This window comes from Gavialis gangeticus, unplaced genomic scaffold, assembly GCF_001723915.1.
Source record: "Gavialis gangeticus isolate Ggan-Ray unplaced genomic scaffold, GavGan_comp1, whole genome shotgun sequence".
NCBI classification, from domain to species: Eukaryota; Metazoa; Chordata; order Crocodylia; family Gavialidae; genus Gavialis; species Gavialis gangeticus.
The window spans coordinates 67,329,403-67,350,163 of NW_017729022.1; the positions used below are offsets into that span (position 1 = coordinate 67,329,403).

The following is a 20,761-nucleotide window of genomic DNA, read 5'->3' on the forward strand; positions in this document are numbered from 1 at the left end:
ACTAAGAGGGGATTGAGTACGCATGCAGAGCGGTAAAATCCAATTTCTGCATTTCCTTTTCAATTCCCTGAAGTCAATCTGGACAGTTCCTAGAATGCGGTGTGATGTCACAACTTGCAGTACTGGACCACAGAGTCTGGTCACATCAGGTCAGTGCAGATTTTCTGACAGCAGCCTTGTAATACTTTACTTTTCAAGAATTTTAGAACCCGAAAAAGAAAAAATAATAATGGCAAGATTTTTTTGGAATTGCACACCTCTGTACTGAAAAATCTGCCACTGTGCTGTGTCTGTGATCTGGTCATATGGTCCATCCAAGTCCCTAGGAAGTCTACCTGTAACATCCTGTGATGAACTCTGGGGCATCACAGAAAAATGGGAGCTGGCTAGAGTGAAGTTAGGGGACCAAAAAGGAAATGGCAAGAGAGTTTATTACTACTTCATTTTTTTTGCAAAAATGTTGTTGGTCTAATATAAGATATCACCTCTACCCTGAGCCCTGATTGCTTATTACTACTTAATGTACTTAAGGACCTGCTCGCCGTGCTTAGCTGGGCCACTCAGCATATGTCAAAGTAAACGGTTTATTTTTTTTATTTATAGGTGTAGGAGAATATAAAAGGGACTGGCAAACACCGACATGTTAACTTTATTGTCAGTGCTACTGACATGTTACTGTGCAGAATCAAATGCATAGTTAGTTTTTTTTTCCAGGAGAAGTACAGATGATCTTCAGTGGGGTGACACAGGGAAAGGTATACTGCATTAGCCTGTATTCCCCCACAGCATACAACTGAATACCCTCTTACAGTGAATACTTTCAGCACAGCAGAGAGACAGCAGTGTTTAAAATAAGATACTCAGGTTATCTGTTTATTGAAAGTTATGTCCTCAGGACATTCCAGTTAAGCTGAGCATTGTGATTGCTCTGTTTTCCTTCCTGTCCAAGGTCAGGCTAAAATGTGTGATACATGTTTCACCTCCCACAGAACGGCACAGTGTGCCAACAGAAGCTCATTTGCCAACTGTTGATCTGATTAATTCACTGTCTTTTGTTGGACCATGACTTCTGTCAAAATATTTCTGATCAGCTCTTGCAAAAGAAGGCAATTGTTCTCTTGTCACTTGGCCTAGATAGGTATGGATCAGTACGTCTGCTCTAAAGTTTCCCACCCTGTATTATAGCACAACCTAATGCAAACAGATCTGGACAAGTTCACACATACTGGCTTTCTTCATTTTTAAAGGTTTTCAGGTTACAGTTAGGTGACTTTTCACAATGGAGTATCTCTCCTCACTCAATTCTTTCACCTTGTCTCGTGTGGCACCTCCGCATCTTTAAGCACGTGTGCCTTTTCTAATTGACAGCAGAGATGCTATCGAAGTCTATTACAGTCTATTTGGCAGCTCGGATTCCAGTGAGAAAACTGTTCATTGCTGCCTGAGAGTACACCCCACTGACACCCATCTGCTGACAATGGGGCAAACTGTGTTTTCCCTAGACAGAAAAAGTCCTATCTGACAATGCCATATAGACTCATGGAAATCTGTGCTTGTCTTGCAGCAGCCAACTCCATCGTTGCCAAACCAGGCCACCTTCCTCTATCTGATAGTGGAACAGACATCTCTATTGCCTAAGGCAGTGGTCTCCAAAGTGGGGTGTGCGCACCCCAGGGGTGCGCAAGACAATCCATTGGGGTGCGGGAAGAAAATATTAGGACTTCTATTTATATTTATATTAATATAAATATACATATATTGGGGGTGCGTGCTCAAAATTTTTTTACTGCTAAGGGCGCGCGGATATAAATATACATATATTGAGGGTGCGTGCTCATAACATTTTTAACTGATAGGGATGCGCGATCAAAAAAGTTTGGAGACTGCTGGCCTAAGGTATTCTTCAGGTGCCCTTATTACAAGATTAGTACTTCCCCAGTTTCTAAGTTGGGGACCAAATGTGGGATCATAGAGGAATAGGGCTGGAAGGGATCACATGACATCATCTAGTCCATTCCCCTGTTCAAAGTCAGATTGTCCCTGACTAAACCATCCCAGTCTAGTGTCTAGGAATGGAGATACCAGAACCTCTCTAACTTACTTGTTTCAATGCTTAACTACCCTCACAGTCAGAAAGTGCTTCCTAAACTCCAACCCAAATCACCAACCCAAATGTAAAAGCATTCCTCTGCTGCAGCTTGAGGCCATTATTCCTAGTCTTGTCCCCTAGAGTCACAGAGAAAAGTCTGTTTCTATCCTCTTTATAATCTCCCTTCAGGTACTTGAAGGGTGTTATCAAATCTCCAAATAGTTTTCTTTTCTCCAGACTAAATGGTCCTGGTTCTTTCAGCCTTTCTTCATAAGTCATGTTTCCCAGGCCTCTAATAATTTTTGTCACTCTCCACTGGACTCTGCCCAGTCTGTCCATATCTTTTTTGAAGTATGGGACCCAAAACTGGACACAATGTCATAGATGAGGACTTGCCAGTGCTGAAGAGAGCGAAAGAATCATTTCCCTTGATCTGCAAGAGATGCACAGTTATCCTGGAGATAAGTACTTGGAGGTTGTCACGAAACAAATAAACCACATTTGTTTCCTCGCTTTCTAATGGTATTTTTGCATAACTCACTCAAGGCTCTTGGCAAGTAACCTCTGACCTTCAGGAATGCCAGATATGGGACAAACAGTACTGTGTTGCCCTCACCTATTGGTACTTGAGAAGACAGAAATTAGCTGTGTTGTTATGTCTGATGGGGAAAGTTCATGTTCACTGATTTTCATTCCAACAGCAGGTGCCATCCGCCTGCTTGGAGAGGGAGCATGCAATGGAGGTCTAAATTAGCAGGGGATACTTTACAGTAGGAGAATAAGAATAAGAATCAGATGTGACCTGAGGGAGATGGAGAAAGAATAACATATGAAAACTTGCAGCAGGCAGGTGCTGAGCAGTGGTAGCCATGACTGCAGTGCATTAGCTCAGCAGGCAGGTGGAAAAGCAGGACTGGAATAGCACAAGACGCTGCTAATGAGGATAAAGGAGTGTTGGCCAAAGGTGGGGAGTGGCTGCCCCATGTATTCCTCCAGCCAGTGTTACAGAGCATTGTTCCCATTAATATGCACAATATTCATTATCAGACTTTTTATTTAAAAGCAGAGACAATTATAGAGGTTAAAAAAATATAGAAAGCTGGTACTTTATACCCTCTGAGGTGAAATGCAAAACTTCTACTCAAGAAGGAGCTCTGCCAGGGCTGATTTTGGCAACGTATGTGTTTTTTGCGATAGTTTATGAAACAGGCTGTATGTCTCCTCCTCGCAGCTTTGTTGCTTAGCTGTAAACTGCCTTATAAAGAGAGTTACTGTGATGAGGCAGGCAAGTGACTGTGTTTTTTTTCCGTGAACCTTTAGTTTGTCTAATATGTTTCAGATTTCTGCAATCCATGCCAAGACTTTTTCATTCTCTCTCTTTTTTTTTTTTTGCCCTCCTTCTTTTAAAGACATAAACCAGTCTTATGACTGGGATGCTGTAGCCAAGAAAAACAAGTGGGCTGATTTTTAACATTACATAACAAGAGGTCAGTTCACACACACACACCCAAAGGCCCAAAGCAGCAGGCTACATGCAGTCTGTATAGTGACTGTAAGACTTAAGAGGGAGTGACTGGACAACTCTAGGGACTGGTAACTTCAATGCAACTTTTTCATCTCTAAATCACCAGTTCAAAATTAACTTGATTGGTAGCTGCAAGCTACTTTCTCTTTCTGGGTGGCTGAACCATTTTGTGTGCTGGTTCTCATGTGTACCCACATGGAAAATGCTATCATGCTAACTGGCATCCTTGGTGTCAGCAAAGAGAACAAGGTAAAAACAAAACCTGAACAGCCTCACCTTTGACAGAAAATCCTTCGAAAGGTAGGGCTGCAACTTAAAGAGAGTGTTTATGCATCTATGAGTCTCCTAAGGAAACTTGTACTTCCACAGTCTACACTGCATCTGTAGATGACATGATTGCATAACTCAGAGTTGCCCATCTAGCTTCTTTCACCAGCATAATGGTTAAGATGAGCCCAGATGTTCAGCATTACATGGTTAAGCATGCCCTAATACCTCTCTCTTTCTCTGTGTGGGTATGACTATAAACTTCTGGCTACCCTCTTTTTTCATTGATCACAATGGGAGACAAAGATACTTAGCAACTAGCAGGACTGGACCTTAAAAGCTGTGTATGCTGGTGTTCAGAAAGTAATTGGAATGGTCTTGGTGTCTAAATCTAGCCTGAGGTGTCTGCACACATACCTTCATCTGCTTGACGGTGTATCGCATCGTTCCAAAAGGTCCATCTTTCATGAGCTTCTTCCCCACCACTTTGGCCCGGATGACTGTCATGAGAAAAGAAAAGCAAGATGTAATAAAAAGCATGCCCACTAGGAGACTAGAATTCCAGGCTCTCTGGTGGAAAAGCGTTTAAGGCATCCTGCTATGACACTAGAAAACATGAATTCAAAGCCTCACTCTGCTCTATGCTGAAGGCTGCCCCAAGTCAACCCAACTTGTAAGTTCATACCTGGCCATTCAGACAGGGGAGTCTAAAAGAGCTGGACATGATGCTCCAACATCTCTCCATTTTGAGTTGTTTGCTACAGAAACTGAAGTATATTAAGCATGCTGGCCTGATGAGCCACTAGGCTCAAGTGGACCTTGGACTTGAATCCAGACAGATTTAGCCTACACCCTTCATTTTAGTAAAGCCACATGGATAGATCATTGTGTAAAATAAAAAGAAACCCCATACCCCAACACATCTGAATTTCAGATTGATTGTGTCCAGGGCACTGTTGTTTGTCCATCTATTGTGTGTATCCAGATTAAGAAATTCAGTTTTAATTCATATGGTTCTCAATGGCCAAATGTGTGCCTTCTATTTCTTAAAAATAAATAAATGAAATCTTCTTTTATAATGGAAGGATTCTGACTCCTTATAATAGATCTGTACTCACTGAGCTAAAATTAACCCTGGTGTCTATGCCACTGGCTGGGGAGAGAATCTACCAAGAAAGATTTCAACAGCACAACATGGCTATAACCATCCTTGCCAGTTGGTGGGAGATGATATAACCTGAACAGTGTGTGTGCTTTCCGGGGAGGGGCATAATTAAGAAATGTAATTTAGCACTTCCCTTCAACAATCTCCACCCTCCACTGTGGGGCTTATATGAGCCCTGACTGCAAAAGGGAGTTCTCCTCCTGTAGAGGTGAATACCATTAGGATCCATAGTTAAGCACTTGTAAATCTGGTGCAGTGATCAAATACTGACCAGTTAAAATTGTTTGGTGATGTTGGACTTTCAAGTAACCTTAGATGCTGAAATGCTTGGGTCATTTCTAAGAAATCTGAAGTATACATATATGGCAATATGGCCCCTCTGGGTCCAGAGTCTATAGCTGTGTAAAGTGCTTAATACCCAGTTTTCATTTTGCTCTCTTACAAAGAGGATTGGGAAGCAAGCTGCCTGGAGATCCAGAATAAAGAAATAATGATGGAGGTCTTTAGTAAGGTGAATCTGCCCTGTACACAGGGCAAGTATGAGCTGAGGGCTACCGCTGTAAGGTAGAGGTGTAACAAAGTAGCTGGGTGTCCAAGGTAGGGGGACACATAGGGGAGGTGGCAACTTCTGACTGCTGCTATTTTATCAGTGTAATTGTGCTGCTGTGGTAGCAGCTGCTATTTTTCACACCGTCCCCCAAGCTGGCACCTAGGGCAGCTGCCCTGGTCTCCCCACCCTAGTTACTACTACAGTAAGGTCCCGTTTCAGTCATCAAAACAAAGCTTAACTGGGACCTGAGTGGTGCAAAATCTTTTCACTGGGCCTACTAGGATGTTCTTTCTGAATGCCTTAATTAGCGAGAGTGACAGAAGGGCGTTCAGCAAGCAACTTTGCTTTTCTAAATGTATTTATGATCTAAAAGTAGAAATGTACTCCACTCCTGGATCTCCCAACAAGTGTAAAGCCTTAGTATGATGCTCTGTGATTGTACAAACATTAGGAACCCTGTTGCAGGCTTGAATCCATAGGATCCCAATGCAGTACATTTTTTATGTGTACTAATATTGACATTATTCTGGCTTCCCATACGTGTTCTGTTTCAACTGGAGTTACTGTTGTCTAAAACACCACAGAACAATGCCACTGTAAGTCCCCATAGTGATTGAGAGCAACACCAAGGTCCTGAAATCAGTTCTGTGGGCCTTTAAGTTGGTTCACAGTTACCTATACTGAAATGTCCTCCAGCTCTTTAATATTTCACATATTTGGCAAATAACTCCCATTGCATCTCCCCTGTCCTTTTATTTTCCTTTTGGAAAAGGTTGACAGGTCACCCTCAGTTCTCAGCAAGAGAGCAAAGATTAGACAGAAAGAGAGGCTAGCTGGTATTACTCAGCTAAAGCTTGCTCCTCCCCAACATATTATCCAAGCAACAGAAGTGATTTAATCTTTACTACAGCAGCACAAAATGAGATTGGAAAGGCTTAATCCTAGGCAATATAAAGAATACCACTTTGTCTCCTCAGCTCCCCATCACCCAAAAACCTCAAACCCCAACTCTTATCACAATCAATGTTTTTCAAATAGGGTGCTGGGTGATCCTTTTAAGGGTGCCGTGGGGTGCTGTGCAATATTAGCACTGTTAGGTATGCAAACGGCTACACAAGTTTCACAAAATAAACCTAGAGATTTCAAATAGGAATCCATGGTGTCAAAAGCAGTCTGACTGGTTGTGATTTTTCTGAGTTCTTTGCAACAGCAGAATTGCTCTATTAATTTTCCATAGACAAAACACAAGTGAAAACTAAGAGCTGGCCTTTTCTGAAGGGAGCCCTGAGTCTAATGAGGAGTGTCTTGATTATAAAAAAAGAAATATTAAGAACCACTGCAATAATCATTTTAGCATTAAAACAAGTCCAGCTAAAGCCTGTGGAAAAGTTTTCATTTTCCGTACAATAAGCTTTCCTTTATAGAGAGCCATTTAAAACTTCAGCTATACTTAAATAATCCCAAGAACACAACATTTTCACAAAGGGAGTGAAGATTTTGACATATTTTCTTAAATAGTTTCCTTTTTTGGACATTCTAATGTCTGAGGAAGAGACACCGGACCAGCTCTACAGCTGGTGTGCATCAACGTAAGTCCTTTGAAGACAATGAAGCTACACTGATTTACACCAGCCAAAGAGCTGGCCCGGTGTTCTCAGGTTTCTGATATGCCAATAGCCAAAACCAGCCTCATAAATACTGCTTTTCTCTTGACCTTGCTAAAAGTCTGGTATTGACTCATTGGACTGGGAGAGGGGTTACTCCCTTCAGAGAAATTCAACACACCCTTTTATCTATATTCCATTCAATGTGTGGATCCCACGCATGGTTTTTTTAAACAAAAACTGAAATTGTTATTTTGCTGAGGCACAATCCCTTTGACCAAGTTGGGGATTTAAAGGCACAATCATGGTGGAAGAATGTCAATGGAATTTTGAAATGTAAGCTGTTTTATGACAAATCTTGACCGCTTCCAGGTCTATTAAATTATGAAGAGGCATGCCTCTGAAGTCTGAGTGGGGGAATGCTGCATCTTTCCCCACTGAAGGAATATCTGACTCAGACTGTGCTAGTTATAACCCATTCTCAGTGAAAAAAGAAAAGAAAAAGAAGAGAATTCTTGAAAACTGAAATATGCTGTAATTTCCAGCACTGGCACTAGAAATGTTTGCTCTGATTTTAAGCCCTATACACACACCGCTCCCCCACCCCAGAGGTTTGAACGACACTTCATGGGGTTGACAGTCAATGCAGAATTTAGGCACGAGTTTGAAAGAGCTTCTCTGTGCAACTCGTGTGCAGACAGTGTAAAGTCAGGCACGGCCTAGCATTTACAAAGTTTTTGTGTCTCAAGTGGTGTCAAGACTGTTCTCCAGGATCAGAAACAGACTGGAAATAGAGGGGAAAGAGGTCAATTTAACTGAAAGACAAACACAAATAATCTTTCACTGTGTCCCACCAAGAAAGACTTAAGAACTTCTCTCTGTCCTCTGTTTCAAGGACCTTTTTGTTAACATCAGCATGAGAGGCAGACTCTCGTCAAGCAAGATATGGCTATGGAGGTACCAGTAGTGCTGAATAAAAGTGCCAGGGACAAACCCTGCCTGTTAAGTTTGGAGATTAGGTTATACTTATGCATCTTTTTTGCAAACATTTGTTTGCTTTCTTGTAATCTTGTTATTTCTTGCATTACACTTGTAATGCTACAATAAGATGGACTCATAGGAGGAAAATTGTATTATTTGAAATCATTCGGTAGTTATAGATCAGATTTAGATATGACCCCCTCCCACCTTGCTTTGGCAAATATTACAAATTTGGTGAAAAATGCCCTTGAGCAGGGACTGGCAACCTACAGCCTATGGGCTATATCCAGCCTGTGAAGGAGAGGGGGCATCCCCAGGATCCTATCACCTGACTTGTTCTGTCTGTTCCCTCCACAGCATCTGTTGATGGCTCAGCTCTCCCTACTTGTTTTCTAGGATACCACCAAATTTAACTCTTTCCATTGCTCTTGGCCACTAGAATCAGTGGCAAGGGTAAGCACAGGTGGCTTGGGTACTCTCAGGGGTGGAGATCATCAGCCTGCAGCAGGGTTCAGAGTTGCAAATGGTGGCCCACAACAGCAAAGGGTTGCCGAACTCTGCCCTTGAGAATGCTGAATATTGTTAGAGTTAGGTTGTTTGCTAATTCCATCCATTTTTTTTCTGCGAACCCTCAAAAAATCAAAGTACACCAAAAGTTTTAATTAGAATAAACACAGTTCCAGCAGGGCAGAAAGAATTTCAGCTGACATCACAGGTAGTATTTGTGTCCAGCAACGGGAGTGAACAAAAGAGGGCCAGGTCAGGTTCTGCTGGGTATTAAGGTATTGTGGGTGAGGATAATAAATTGATGTTTGCCAAAGAAGACTGAAATAGTTACTGAGAAGACCTTGAAAACAAGGGAAAGATATACTGTGTCAGAGGGGGAAGCTTGAAAGCTCTGTGATTCCAAGCTGATAACATGTTTAAATGTAAAGATGACAGACAGATTCTTAGGTTCTGACAAAATAAGTGAACATCATTTTTCTTCGCATACTTGCCTGTCCCCTTGGCAGTGGCTTAACAAAAAAACATTTAGAGCAGCATGGAGAGTTCATAAAATGCTGGCTTTGTTTTTTATAGCAGTCAACACATTTACCAGTGAACTAGAGAATTCAGAGCTTGGATCTTTACAAGCCAATGAAAAAAGGGCCTATTTTCAACTAATGCCACAGTTGTGAACAGGCAGAGTGGTCTGCTAACTAAACAGTCTTTCATGCCTCCTTTCCACTGTTCTTAAGGTAACCACCCCATTCCCCAGGATGGTCAGACAGCAACAATTTCACTGCAACCCCAGAGCTCCCCTGTCAGAGCTATCACTTCAGCCCTCTAGTGCAGTGGTCTCCAAGCTGTTTTGATCACGCACCCCTATCAGTAAAAAATTTGTGAGCACGCACCCCCAATATATGTATATTTATTTATTTATAAATTATATACATGTACTATTTGCGTACCGTACGTGACCATCTGACATACGGACTGAGTGAGGGCACCAGCGTCAATCCGTATATTAAATATTAGTAAAGCTTAATTTCTTGCTTACTTTTTTAGATAAAAAATAAATATAAATAGAAGTTCTAATATTTTCTTCCTGCACCCCAATGGATCATCTTGCACACCCCCAGGGGTGCATGCACCCCACTTTGGAGACAACTGCTCTAGTGAATGGGTCAAGTCATCCTTACTCCAAGGCAGCCAGCCTCCTTCTGTCACCCAAGCAGCATATCTTATATAGAGTTTCCTGCCCTTCTGCTGGAGAACCTGATCAGCCTGCAAACTCCAAGTCAGTTTCATTCTCTTCCCCGAGCACACAGAAGGGGAAAACAAACCTGTTTGCCAGGAAACAGATGCTGCTCTAATTTAAGTCTATCCATATGTCCTGGAAGCTAAAATCCTGCCCTCAGGGTCAGACTGGTAACTGCAAGATAGGCAGGATGAGAGGGAATGCTCCTGGATGGGAATGGAGCTGCTCTACAGTTGCTCCTTCAGCCTTACAGTTACATCAGTGTGTATCCCCTGAAGCTGGCCAGCCCATACACCCTCCTGTGTAAGAGCATGCAGTGAGTCCTCCCAGAATTCAGGCTCCTAGCGGTGGTGGAGTTTATGTCCTCTATTCAGCCTCACAAAACAGAAATGCTTTCCTTCCCCTCTCATGTTGCAATCCACCAAATGTATTGCAAGATACCCCTTTACACCTGGGCAGAGAATACAGAATATGCCACAGAGTGGAAAACTTAAAAATGAAACATATGATGTCTGTTTTCCCAATGCAAGTTTGAAGGTGTTTTCTCCTGTAGAACCCAAACTCTGCAGTATTTCTGCTGCAAACTTAATCCAAATTACCTAAGGAAGCACATTTACTCGTGGAGACTCCTATTTTGTCAACACAGTGCACACTAACCAGCAAAAGGTGCCATGAACATTCCCCCAAGTTCTCTCCTCCTCCCTGGAGTCCTGTTACAGCCCTGCTATTACTGATGGGAAACTTTATCCCACACAAGTGGTCACCAAAATAGCTGCATATTTTTAAACCATGGTTCCTTTGAAGTGGTGCCTATAAAAATACTCTGAGATAAATGTTTCTCAGTACTTTGGGGTTTCAGGTTGGGTCACTTTGTGGGATCGGAGCGGTTGGCAAGGTCTCACGAGCAATTCATAATTATTTATGTAAAGCTAAATTAGATGGGGCTATACATCTTCAATAAGATAAGCAGAACAGCCATGCCACCGCTTAAAAAGAACGCAGTGGGCCAACTCTCAAAAAATGTGATGTTAATTTAAAAAAAAACAGAACAAAGAGTATTCAGGGAGAGAACCATTTAGTTGTGTTTCTGAATGAATGGTTTGAAAGCAGGGTCAGCAATGTGCTGGATTGAGTCCTCAGACCCTTTGGATCCAGCTCATGGAGCCATGGCTTCAATGGCATTTGGTGTCGCGGTCTCTCCCTGTGCCCTGCCACAGTCAGCTGTCTGGGCCTCCAACAGAGGGGGAGCTCTGCCCCTGCCATGCTGCAGCTAGGCAGTACAGGCTCCAGCGGAGCAAGGGCTGTCCCCATTCCCTGCTGCAGCTGAGCTGTGGGGAGAAGCAGCAATGACAGCTTGGAGCCTAATGTCTGCCTGCTTCTCATCCAGCTTGAGTAATTCCAAACACTGCTCCCCCCCCCACCCCACTGGAAAATGTGGCTGAACCCCTGGTTTAAAACACCCCTGCTGTCTCCTAGGACTGTGGAGTTGCTTACATTGTGAATGCCAAAAATATACCAGAGTTTACTTATCTTTGTCCTTTGGGGGTTTTTTTGGGGGGTGTAAATTTAGCACTTGGGAAAGCACAGAGCTGATAGCACTGGCTAGCCATGTGCCTAGTGGCCCGCAAGTATCTCCATCAGAGCTCTGTATTTATATTTTATTAGCATCTGCAATGTGGTAGGCACTGTGCACAGTCTCTGGCCAAAGGAAGTGACCAAAACTTTCCCCTGACATGAACGGACACTGGATCCTAAGTAGGATCCAGGCAAGCAAAATCGGAAAGATGTAGAAAGGCTCCAAATACTCTTTCTTCTCTTCGATTAAATAAGTGTGAATCAACTCTAGTCAGGTGTTATTTGACTTATAAATTGGCCATTTTCTAGAGCCAGTGGGATTGGAAGCAGAAGACAACACAAGACTTGCAAATCAGATTGGATCAGTGAACATCCCCTTCTTAAAGAGCACTGTGCAAGAACAGGAGAAAACTTGCATGGCAGAAGTGGCCAAGGGTGAGATTAAGGCTAACATCATTTGCAGAGCTGGGGAGGCAGTATGATATAGTAGGCCTGTCATATACATATAAGCACCAGCTAGCCTGCACAAATACAGCAGCTCTTGTTCCCATTTGAAAAACAAAAAGCCACTATTGCTGCAGTTCAAGTGGAATTTCCATCTGCGGGCAGTAATATTAAAGCCTGGACCTTTTCTTTACAGACCTGCCACTAGATGATGACATTATCACAAATCTGTCATTACATTAGTCAGAGGGCAGTGGTACGCATACAAAAGTAACCAGCATTTTAAATGCTCTGTTATTGTTGATCTGCAGAACTCATTGCCACCTGGGTTGCTGACATCTGAAGAACTCTTCTAGTTGCCAGAAACAAAAAGGGATTTTAAAGAGGAACAAGCACCCTGTAAGGATTGACATTAACCCAAACCCACTTCATTTCCAACCAAAAGCTGACAAAGATAGCAAACAGCAGGCTTTGCATTTGGGTATCAAGGAGTCCATTTATGAGTGTGTGATTTGGGAATTCGTAAGCAGGAGGTTCTGGTGAAGGCGTGTGCTCTGAGAAGCTGAGACTGTTGCTAGCTGAATGATTGCTGCCTGTGCCTAACACAAACCCTAACAAGGGAGCTGAGCCAGTCCAAATCCAGCAGGGTATAAAAGGAGTAACTAGGGAGTGAGTGAACAGGGGCAGCAAACAGGGCAAGCAGTTTGCAGGCAGTTCACTGGTCAGTTCGCAAGTCGGTTTGCACCCCAATCCTTTGAGGAGGAAACCTTTCAGCTTGGTATGAGGGAAGCAGGCAAAAGGGACCTCTGGGAGGTGGGCAAGGATCAGTAAGCAGGTCAGCTTCCAAGCAGATTTGCTAGGGGAAGGTGTTTTTGCAAGAAGAGCAGTAAGAGAGAGGAGGCAGATTAAGAGACCCAGGGAAATGGCTGGAGGACATCGCAATACTAAAGCCACTGCCATTGCCTCTGCTTGCACCTGTGAGGTTTCTGTCCAGACAGGACCACTCACCATTGAGGCCAAGTCTAGATCTGGCACTGTGGGGGCTGCGGCTTGCAGGTTCTCTCCAGTGACAGCCAGGTGGGGGAGTGCCTGCCATGTAAGCAGTGCTTCCTGATGGTGTCTCTCAGGGAGCAGGCAAGAGAGCTACAGGAGGAGGTGGTGAGGCTCTGAAGCATCCTCCGCTGTGAGTTCATCGATTCGATGCTGGAGGAGACCTCTGGGACTGTGGAGGAAGCACTGCCAGAAGCAGCACTAGAGAAGAGAGAGGACATGGACTCCTAGGAAGGTGGAAGCCGGAAGCTTGTGACCTCTGGCAGCAAACAGAAATCTTCATCTCCACCTGCAGCAATTCATCTGGAGAACAGATATGGAGTCCTAGCAACAGAGCGGGAAGAGTACGTTCCATTGGTGGAGGAGGACAGGACAGGCCTCCCCAGGGTGGGAAGGATTTAGACCACCACCACAGATGATGGTGGTTGGAGGCTCCCTTCTGCAGGGGACAGAGGCATCCATCTGCCAGCCTGAGCTGTTGCCTCGGGAAGTCTGTTGCTTGCCTGGGGCCTAGATCCAAGATCTCACAGAGGGACTACTGAGACTCATTTGACCCTCTAACTACTATGTCATGCTGCTCATCCATGTGGGCGCCAATGATACTTCCAGGGGAGATCATGAGCAGATCAAAAGTGACTACAGGACTCTGGGTGCAAGGGTGAAGGGGACGGGTCGGGCTCCTTGATCCTTCCAGTCAAGGGAAAGGGCCCAGAAAGGAGTGGGCATATCTTGCATAGCTGTGCAGGTGGTGTCACCAGCAGGGCTTAGGCTTCTTTGACCATGGGATGATATTCCAAGAAGAAGGATTGCTAGGAAGAGATGGGATCCACCCAATAAAGAGATGGAAGAGCATCTTCACAGACAGGCTTGCTAACCTAATGATGAGGGCTTTAAACTAGGTTGGCTGAAGGATGGAGACCAAAGCCCTGAGGTAAGTGGGGAAGTGGGTGACCTGGAGGAAAAGCAAACAGGAGTGGGCAACAGGGGAAGTGTTCTCATTCTTCCTGAGAAATCAGGGCAATTGGCTAGTTACCTCAGGTGTCTGTACACGAATGCACGGAGCCTTGGAAATGGGCAGAAAGAATTGTAAGTCCTCGCATAGTTACGGCACTGTGATGTAAGTAGAATAGACTTGGTGGGACCTCGCATGACTGTTGCAGTGCACCCATTAACACTGTCATGGATGCATATAAACTGTTCAGGAAGGACAGCCAGAAGGGAAGAGGTGGAAGAGTTGCACTATATGTAAAAGAGCGCTATGATTGCTCAGAGCTCCAGTATAAAGCTGGAGCTAGGCCTGTTAAGAGTCTCTGGGTTAGAGTCAGAGGGGAGAGCAACAAGAGTGATGTCATGGTGGGGGTCTGCTATAGACCACCAGACCAGGAGTAAGTGGTGGATGACGCTTTCTTCAAACAGCTAGCTAAAGTTTCCCGATCACAGTCTGTGGTTTTCATGGAGGATTTCAATTACCCTGACATCTCCTGGGAGGGCAATACAGCAGTGCACAGGCAATCCAGGACATTTTTGGAGAGCACTGGGGACAACTGCCTGGTGCAAGTGCTGTAGCAGCCAACTAGGGGCCGTGCTCTTCTTGACCTGCTGCTCACAAACAGGGAAGAATTGGTGGGGAATGTAATAGTAGATAGCAACTTGGGCAGCAGTGACCACAGGATGATAGAGTTCAGGATCCTGAGGAAAAGAAGGAAGGAGAGTAGGACCCTGGACTTCAGAAAAGCAGACTTTGACTTGTTCAGGGAACTCAAGGACAGGATCCCCTGGGAAGTGAGTCTGAGGGGGAGAGGCATCCAAGAGAGCCAGGTGTACTTTAAAGAAGCCTTACTGAGAGTGCAGGAACACGCCATCCCAATGTGCAGGAAGACTAGCAAGCATGGCAGAAGATCAGCTTGGCTTAGGGAACTCTTTAGTAAGCTAAATCATAAAAAGGAAGCTTATAAGAAGTGGAAACTTGGACAAACAACTAGGGAGGAGTATAAGTGTATTGCTTGGGCATACAGGGATGAAGTCAGGAAGGCCAACGTGCAACTGGAGTTGAAGCAAGCAAGGGACATGAAGGATAACAAGAAGGGTTTCTACAAGTGTGTCAGTAACAAGAGGAAGATCAGAGAAAGTGTGGGTCCTTTACTGAATGGAGGAGGCAACCTAGTGACAAAGGATGCAGAAAAAGCTAAAGTGCTCAATGCCCTTTTCACCTCAGTCTTCACAGGCAAGGTCAGCTCCCAGACTACTGCACCTGGCAACACAGTTTGGGGCGAAGGAGAGCAGCCAACTGTGATGAAAAAACAGATTAGAGACTGTTTAGAAAACCTGGACATGGGGCCAGACAGGATGCACCCGAGGGTGCTGAGAGGGTTGGCTGATATGATTGTGGAGCCATTGGCCATAATCTTTGAAAATTCATGGCAATTGGGAGAGGTCCCAGACAACTGAAAAAGGGCAAGTATACTGGCCATATTTAAGAAAGGGAAGAAGGAAGATCCAGGGAACTACAGACTGGTCAACCTCAACTCAATCACTGGAAAAATAATGGAGTGTATCCTCAAGGAACCCATTTGTAAGCACTTGAAGGAGAAGAAGGTGATTAGGAACCATCAGCATAGATTCACCAAGGGCAAGTCATGCCTGACCAACCTTGAATGCCTTCTATGATAAGATGACTGACCCTGTGGATGCAGGGAGACCAGTGGATGCAGTATACCTTGGTTTTCACAAGGCTTTTGCTGTGGTCTCCCACAGCATTCATGCAGGCAAGCTAAGGAAGTATGTGTTGGATGAATGGATGGTAAAATGGATAGAAAATTGGCTGTATCATCAGGCTTAGAGGGTAGTAGTCAATGGCTCAATATCTAGTTGGCAGCTGGTATCAAGTGGAGTGCCCCTGGGGCCGGTTTTGTTCAATATCTTCATCAACAACCTGGAAGATGGCATATAGCACACCCTCAGCAAGTCTGCAGATGACACCAAGCTGAGGGAGCAGTAGATATGCTAGAGAGTAGGAGTAGGATTCAGAAAGACCTAGACAAATTGGAGGATTTGGCCAAAAGACATCTCATGAAGTTCAACAAGGACAAGTGCAAAGTCTTGCACTTAGGACAGAACAATCCCATGCACTGGTACAAGCTGGGGGCTGACTGGCTGGGCAGCAACTCTGCAGAAAGAGACCTGGGGGTTACAGCAGACAATAAGCTGAATAAGAGCCAACAGTGTGCCCTTGATGCCAAGAAGGCTAACACCATACTTGGCTGCATTGGTAGAAGTGTTGCTAGCAGGTCAAGGGAAGTGATTATTCCCCTTTATTCAGCACTGGTGAGGCCACATCTGGAATACTGTGTCCAGTTTTGGGCCCCCCACTACAGAAAGGATGTGGACAAATTGGAGAGAGTCCAGCAAACACCAGTGAAAATGGTTAGGGGGCTGGGGCACATGGCTTGTGAGGAAAGACTGATGGAACTGGAATTATTTAGTCTAGAGAAGAGAAAATTGAGAGGGGGGTTTAATAGCAGCCTTCAACTACCTTAAGGGTAGGTCCAAAGAGGATGGGACTAGACTGTTCTCAGTTGCACCAGGGAAGTTTAGGTTAGAAATTAGGAAGAACTTTCTCGCTAGGAGGGTGGTGAAGCACTGGAACAGGTTACCCAGAGAGGTTGTGGAATCTCCATCCTTGAAGGTTTTTAAGACCTGGCTAGACAAAGCCTTGGGTGGAATGATCTAGTTGAGGATGGTCCTGATTTGAGCAGGGGGGTGGACTAGACAACCTCCTGAGGTCCCGTCCATCCCTCATTTTCTATGATTCTATGGTTCTCTGAAGGGAAACTCTTTCTGCTTCTAAAGACCTGAGAATGCAGGGTAATTTATAGGTAGAGAGGGGAAGGAAATAAATCCTATTCCCAGTCGCTGTAATACAGAAAGTGCAAAAAAACACCCTGCTGAGCAATCAGTCCTGTGAGAGAAAATGGTGATAAGAAAAACAGAGGCTAGCAGGGAGCTGCCACTTGGGAGTGTCATTTAAAGCAAAGGGAGAAGAGAAGTCTGAACTCAAGCCAGGGAATAGGGAGTTAAATCTATGAGAGGATGCCACTACCCACATGTATGTTCTGGGCATGGACATAGCTTAGTATGGTAATAGGGGATGAATATACATGATGTCTAATCTTTCACCCACAAAGGCAGTGAAAGCAAAGGACGTGGGAGCAGCAATGTGACGAGGACAGAACTGTGGCCAGGCAAAACCTTATTTGCCTCCAAAAGAACAATGGCCTTCAAGGAGCATCCTAAATACTGGTTTTGTGGAACCCCAAGGATCAGAACTGCCTTTTAACCCAGCCTATGGGCCACAATAGGGACTGTGTTCGCCTGTTGCTGTAGTTAACTAACGCTTTGTACAGAAGGGATTTGCAGCCTTCCCTTTCAGCTTGCCCTCATAAAATCTTCTTTCTGTTCACATGTGCGTGGGAGGGTTTACTGAGAACCCACCACTTGGTGCATCCTGCAATACCAAAGCAGTTGTCTACACCTCTGGCCTGTAACCTAGTACCTGGCAAGATCTGGCACGCTACGGCACTGCCAGGACCCCCCAAGCAGGAGCCATTTACACAGCTTTCTGTCACTAGGCAGATGCTGACAATCCTTCTTGGCTGCTCTGTCCTTAGAACAGGCTCCCTCTGTGTGTCTCCCTCTCCCCGTCTCATGAGCTGCATTCCTTTCTCCACCCCTCAGGCTGATCTGTTAGTAATTACACCAACATTGTTGGCTTCTTTAGTCATAGAAGACCAGAACTATGAGCCAATTGTGACCCTCTGGCAAGGCTCTCTTGCTTAGTTTTATGCAGTCTCTTGAGAGACTTCCTTAAAATTGCCTCTTTTGCTATGTGGTTATGAAACAGGCAAGTGTGTGATGGGGGCTTCCCTTGGACAAGAGGCAAGAAGCAGTAATGCACCCACCCCAGTATCTCCACAGCAAAGCAGAATTCAGAGTTAAATATAGTAAACACTCAGCAAGAGAAGGGAAAAGCCTCTTGGTTCTTTTGCTGGAAGCTGTCTGCATCAGTAAAAATCACCTGCTCCAAATAACAACACACCATGTGAATTAAAATGAGAGGATTCTTCACAGCTTTGTATGTCGGGAGGGTTTGCGTGGGAGAAGGGAGGTCAGAGGAGAATCTCTTCTTACAACACCAAATCCTTTCCAGCCAAATCCACCACAGTGCATCAGTCGAGCCATTCTCTTTGGAACTAGCCTCTGCTAGCCAAGCTGCACCCGAGGACCATAAGATAGCCCCTTGAAGGGGCAAAAGAGGCTGTGAGGCTAAAGATACTGACCCACCAACCTAACAACCCAGTGTTCTCTGCTCCTGCGGGCCTAGGGAACTAGAGGCCCACAACTTGTTCTCCCATCCCTCTGACACTGTGTGCAAGCTGCTGGAAGCAGTGTTTAGCACAGCGGTGGGAAAAATAGCGGATTCAGCCGGCAGCAGCACTGACAGGGCACATGGCTGGGCAGGGAGCTGCTCCAAGGCCGGGCTGGGATCTTGCAGCAGTGAGTGTGATCAGGAGCCGGGACAGAGTTGCAATCCGCTGCCTGCGCGTCCCTGCCCAGGGTGTGCGGGCAGCGGATCACAGCTCTGCCCCGATCCAGACCATGGGCCAGACATTGCCTGCCCCGGTTTAGCACCTGGTGCCTTAAAAATTGGGCATCTCAAATTGGACACCCAGCATTACTTTTGAAACTTCTGGATTTTTTTCTGGTGCCATGGGAGATAAAGACTGCAGCTTCTTCCCTCAGCATGGAGAAAAGACACTTTCTGACTAGTTGTCACGATTCTACTCCCATGCACTTGTTTGGGGTGCTGCGGCCAAATAAAAGTACAGGACAGAGCCATGGCATCCATATGTATACCTTACTCTTTGCTGTAACCCACAGCACATTCCTGGTGGGAACTGAAGTCAGAGGGATGCCATGCAAGCATTGCAATTTAATTTCCAGTAGTCTAAAGAGCTCTGACTCCATGCAGGGACTCCACTAGCAGCTGTTCACTGCAACTGCCTTAACCATGGAGCTGGATCAGAGATTGATGCCAGCACTACAAAGGAGTGTTTTGCTGAGAAAGGTCCCATCCTTTAGACTGATATGGGTGAGGTATTTGTCATATGCCAGAGCACCACCCAGTGCGGGGCAGAAGGTGGTGCATGCTGCCAGATCTCTGGAGGGGACTGGAGCTAACTTGGGAAAAATGCCTAGGCACCTCCCCTCCTGTGCACATGCCAGAGCTGAATGGAAAATTCTGACACACATGAAAGTCTAATAGAAACATGAGGTGGGGGGACCAAACTCTCTCCCCTTCCCATTATTCAAGCAGATTTAATGCATTCCCTTCTGGCCTGCATCCAATGACTCCAAAACCTTCCCCCATCTGGCATATGGCAGGGCTGCTTGGGGTAGCTTGAAAGAGATGGATGCATTGCATCTCTTGGAATTTGAAAGCGGGGGGGGGGACTAAGTGGCTTCATCAGGGTCCCAGAGTTGTTTGACCCAGCCCTGACCAACTGCAGTTGATGATAAATCTCCTGCTGCTAAATATTAACTAGGTTTGTCATGTCCTTTTATTCTGCAAATTTCCCCAACACTAAAGGGCTGTTTGTTCCATTGCCTATAATGCCTTGGCTTCCTACAATGCAGAAGCAATTGGGGCAATGGACTTCTTACCAGAGAAGCTACAGTAGTATCAAGCATCATGTGGTTTCAATTAGTTGTGAGCTGTACTGACAGGGCTTTCCAACCTGGGAATACAAGACCAAGAACTGAAGTAGCTAAGTTGCAGACTGTAAACGAAAGGACTGTGGTTGTGATGGGGGGCTCCTCCATGTACCACAATGGGATGACACACTGTTATTTGCACTGTTTTAGTACCTGGGAGAGCCCTCATCACAAAGGCCACATGACATCTGATGACCTCAGTTCTAGTGTTAGCTGTTGAGCGTTGGAAATGTGAAAAGCCAGGGTGTAAAAGGAATGCTTTATAGTCAATTAATTGGATATTGTTTTTAAACTTCCTGCACTAGTAACAGTTGTATGTTCCTTGTTGCAGTTGTATACCTCACACTCCTGAGGCCTAGGTATGGTCCCTTTTGAAACCTATCCACAAGACCGAGACAGAGAGAGGAGAAGCTTCTATTGGAAAAGATTTAGCAGCCTCCCATGGGGTGTTCAGGTCCCCATAAACAGTCCAGCTGAAGGCTTCTAAAATACTTTTAATTGCACCCTTACTATTCTCTCTTTATCTAGCTCATAATGTGCAGCCTAACCCCTCTGCTTCCCATCAGCTGTTGCTACTATTGTTTTAAACAGAAAGATTTCTAACAATTTGTAACTTGAATCTTTACTGTTTGTGTGCACATGGTTTGTTTTTTGCCAAGAGACCTGGTTTCAGGAAACACCTTGCGGAACACACACACAGCAACACTAAAGGAATTACAAAAGTCTTGGGAAAACATGTGGGGTCCATTGTTACTGGCTCGCCTCAAGAGAGGACAGGCAGGACGGAGCGCCTCACTGGAAAGCATACAACGTAGCCGTTTGAGTCATAAGAATTCCACACGTGTCATTAGTTTAGATTCACAGTTTAGTGTCAGCAAAACATTTGGGGCTGGCTATTGATTTAACCAAATACGTGTGAGCTAAGGCCTGGTGCGGGCTGAAGGACAAGCATGCTTCCAGCCTAGAGAGGCCTTTAGCAAAAAAAAAAAAAAAAAAAAA

General features: G+C 44.9%; 2 protein-coding genes across 3 annotated transcripts in view; one reads left to right on the forward strand and one right to left on the reverse strand.

The window, feature by feature from the left end:
- The window catches only part of SYN3 (synapsin III), a 328,068-nt gene that overhangs the window by 82,663 nt on the left and 224,644 nt on the right, over window positions 1-20,761 (forward strand). The window lies entirely within an intron of this gene.
- Window positions 1-20,761, reverse strand: part of TIMP3 (TIMP metallopeptidase inhibitor 3) — a 57,046-nt gene that overhangs the window by 10,447 nt on the left and 25,838 nt on the right. For both annotated transcript variants that reach the window (XM_019515317.1, XM_019515318.1), the window contains one exon: window positions 4,299-4,381. In XM_019515317.1, coding sequence (XP_019370862.1) covers window positions 4,299-4,381 — 83 coding nt within the window. The remainder of the gene's footprint in view (window positions 1-4,298; window positions 4,382-20,761) is intronic.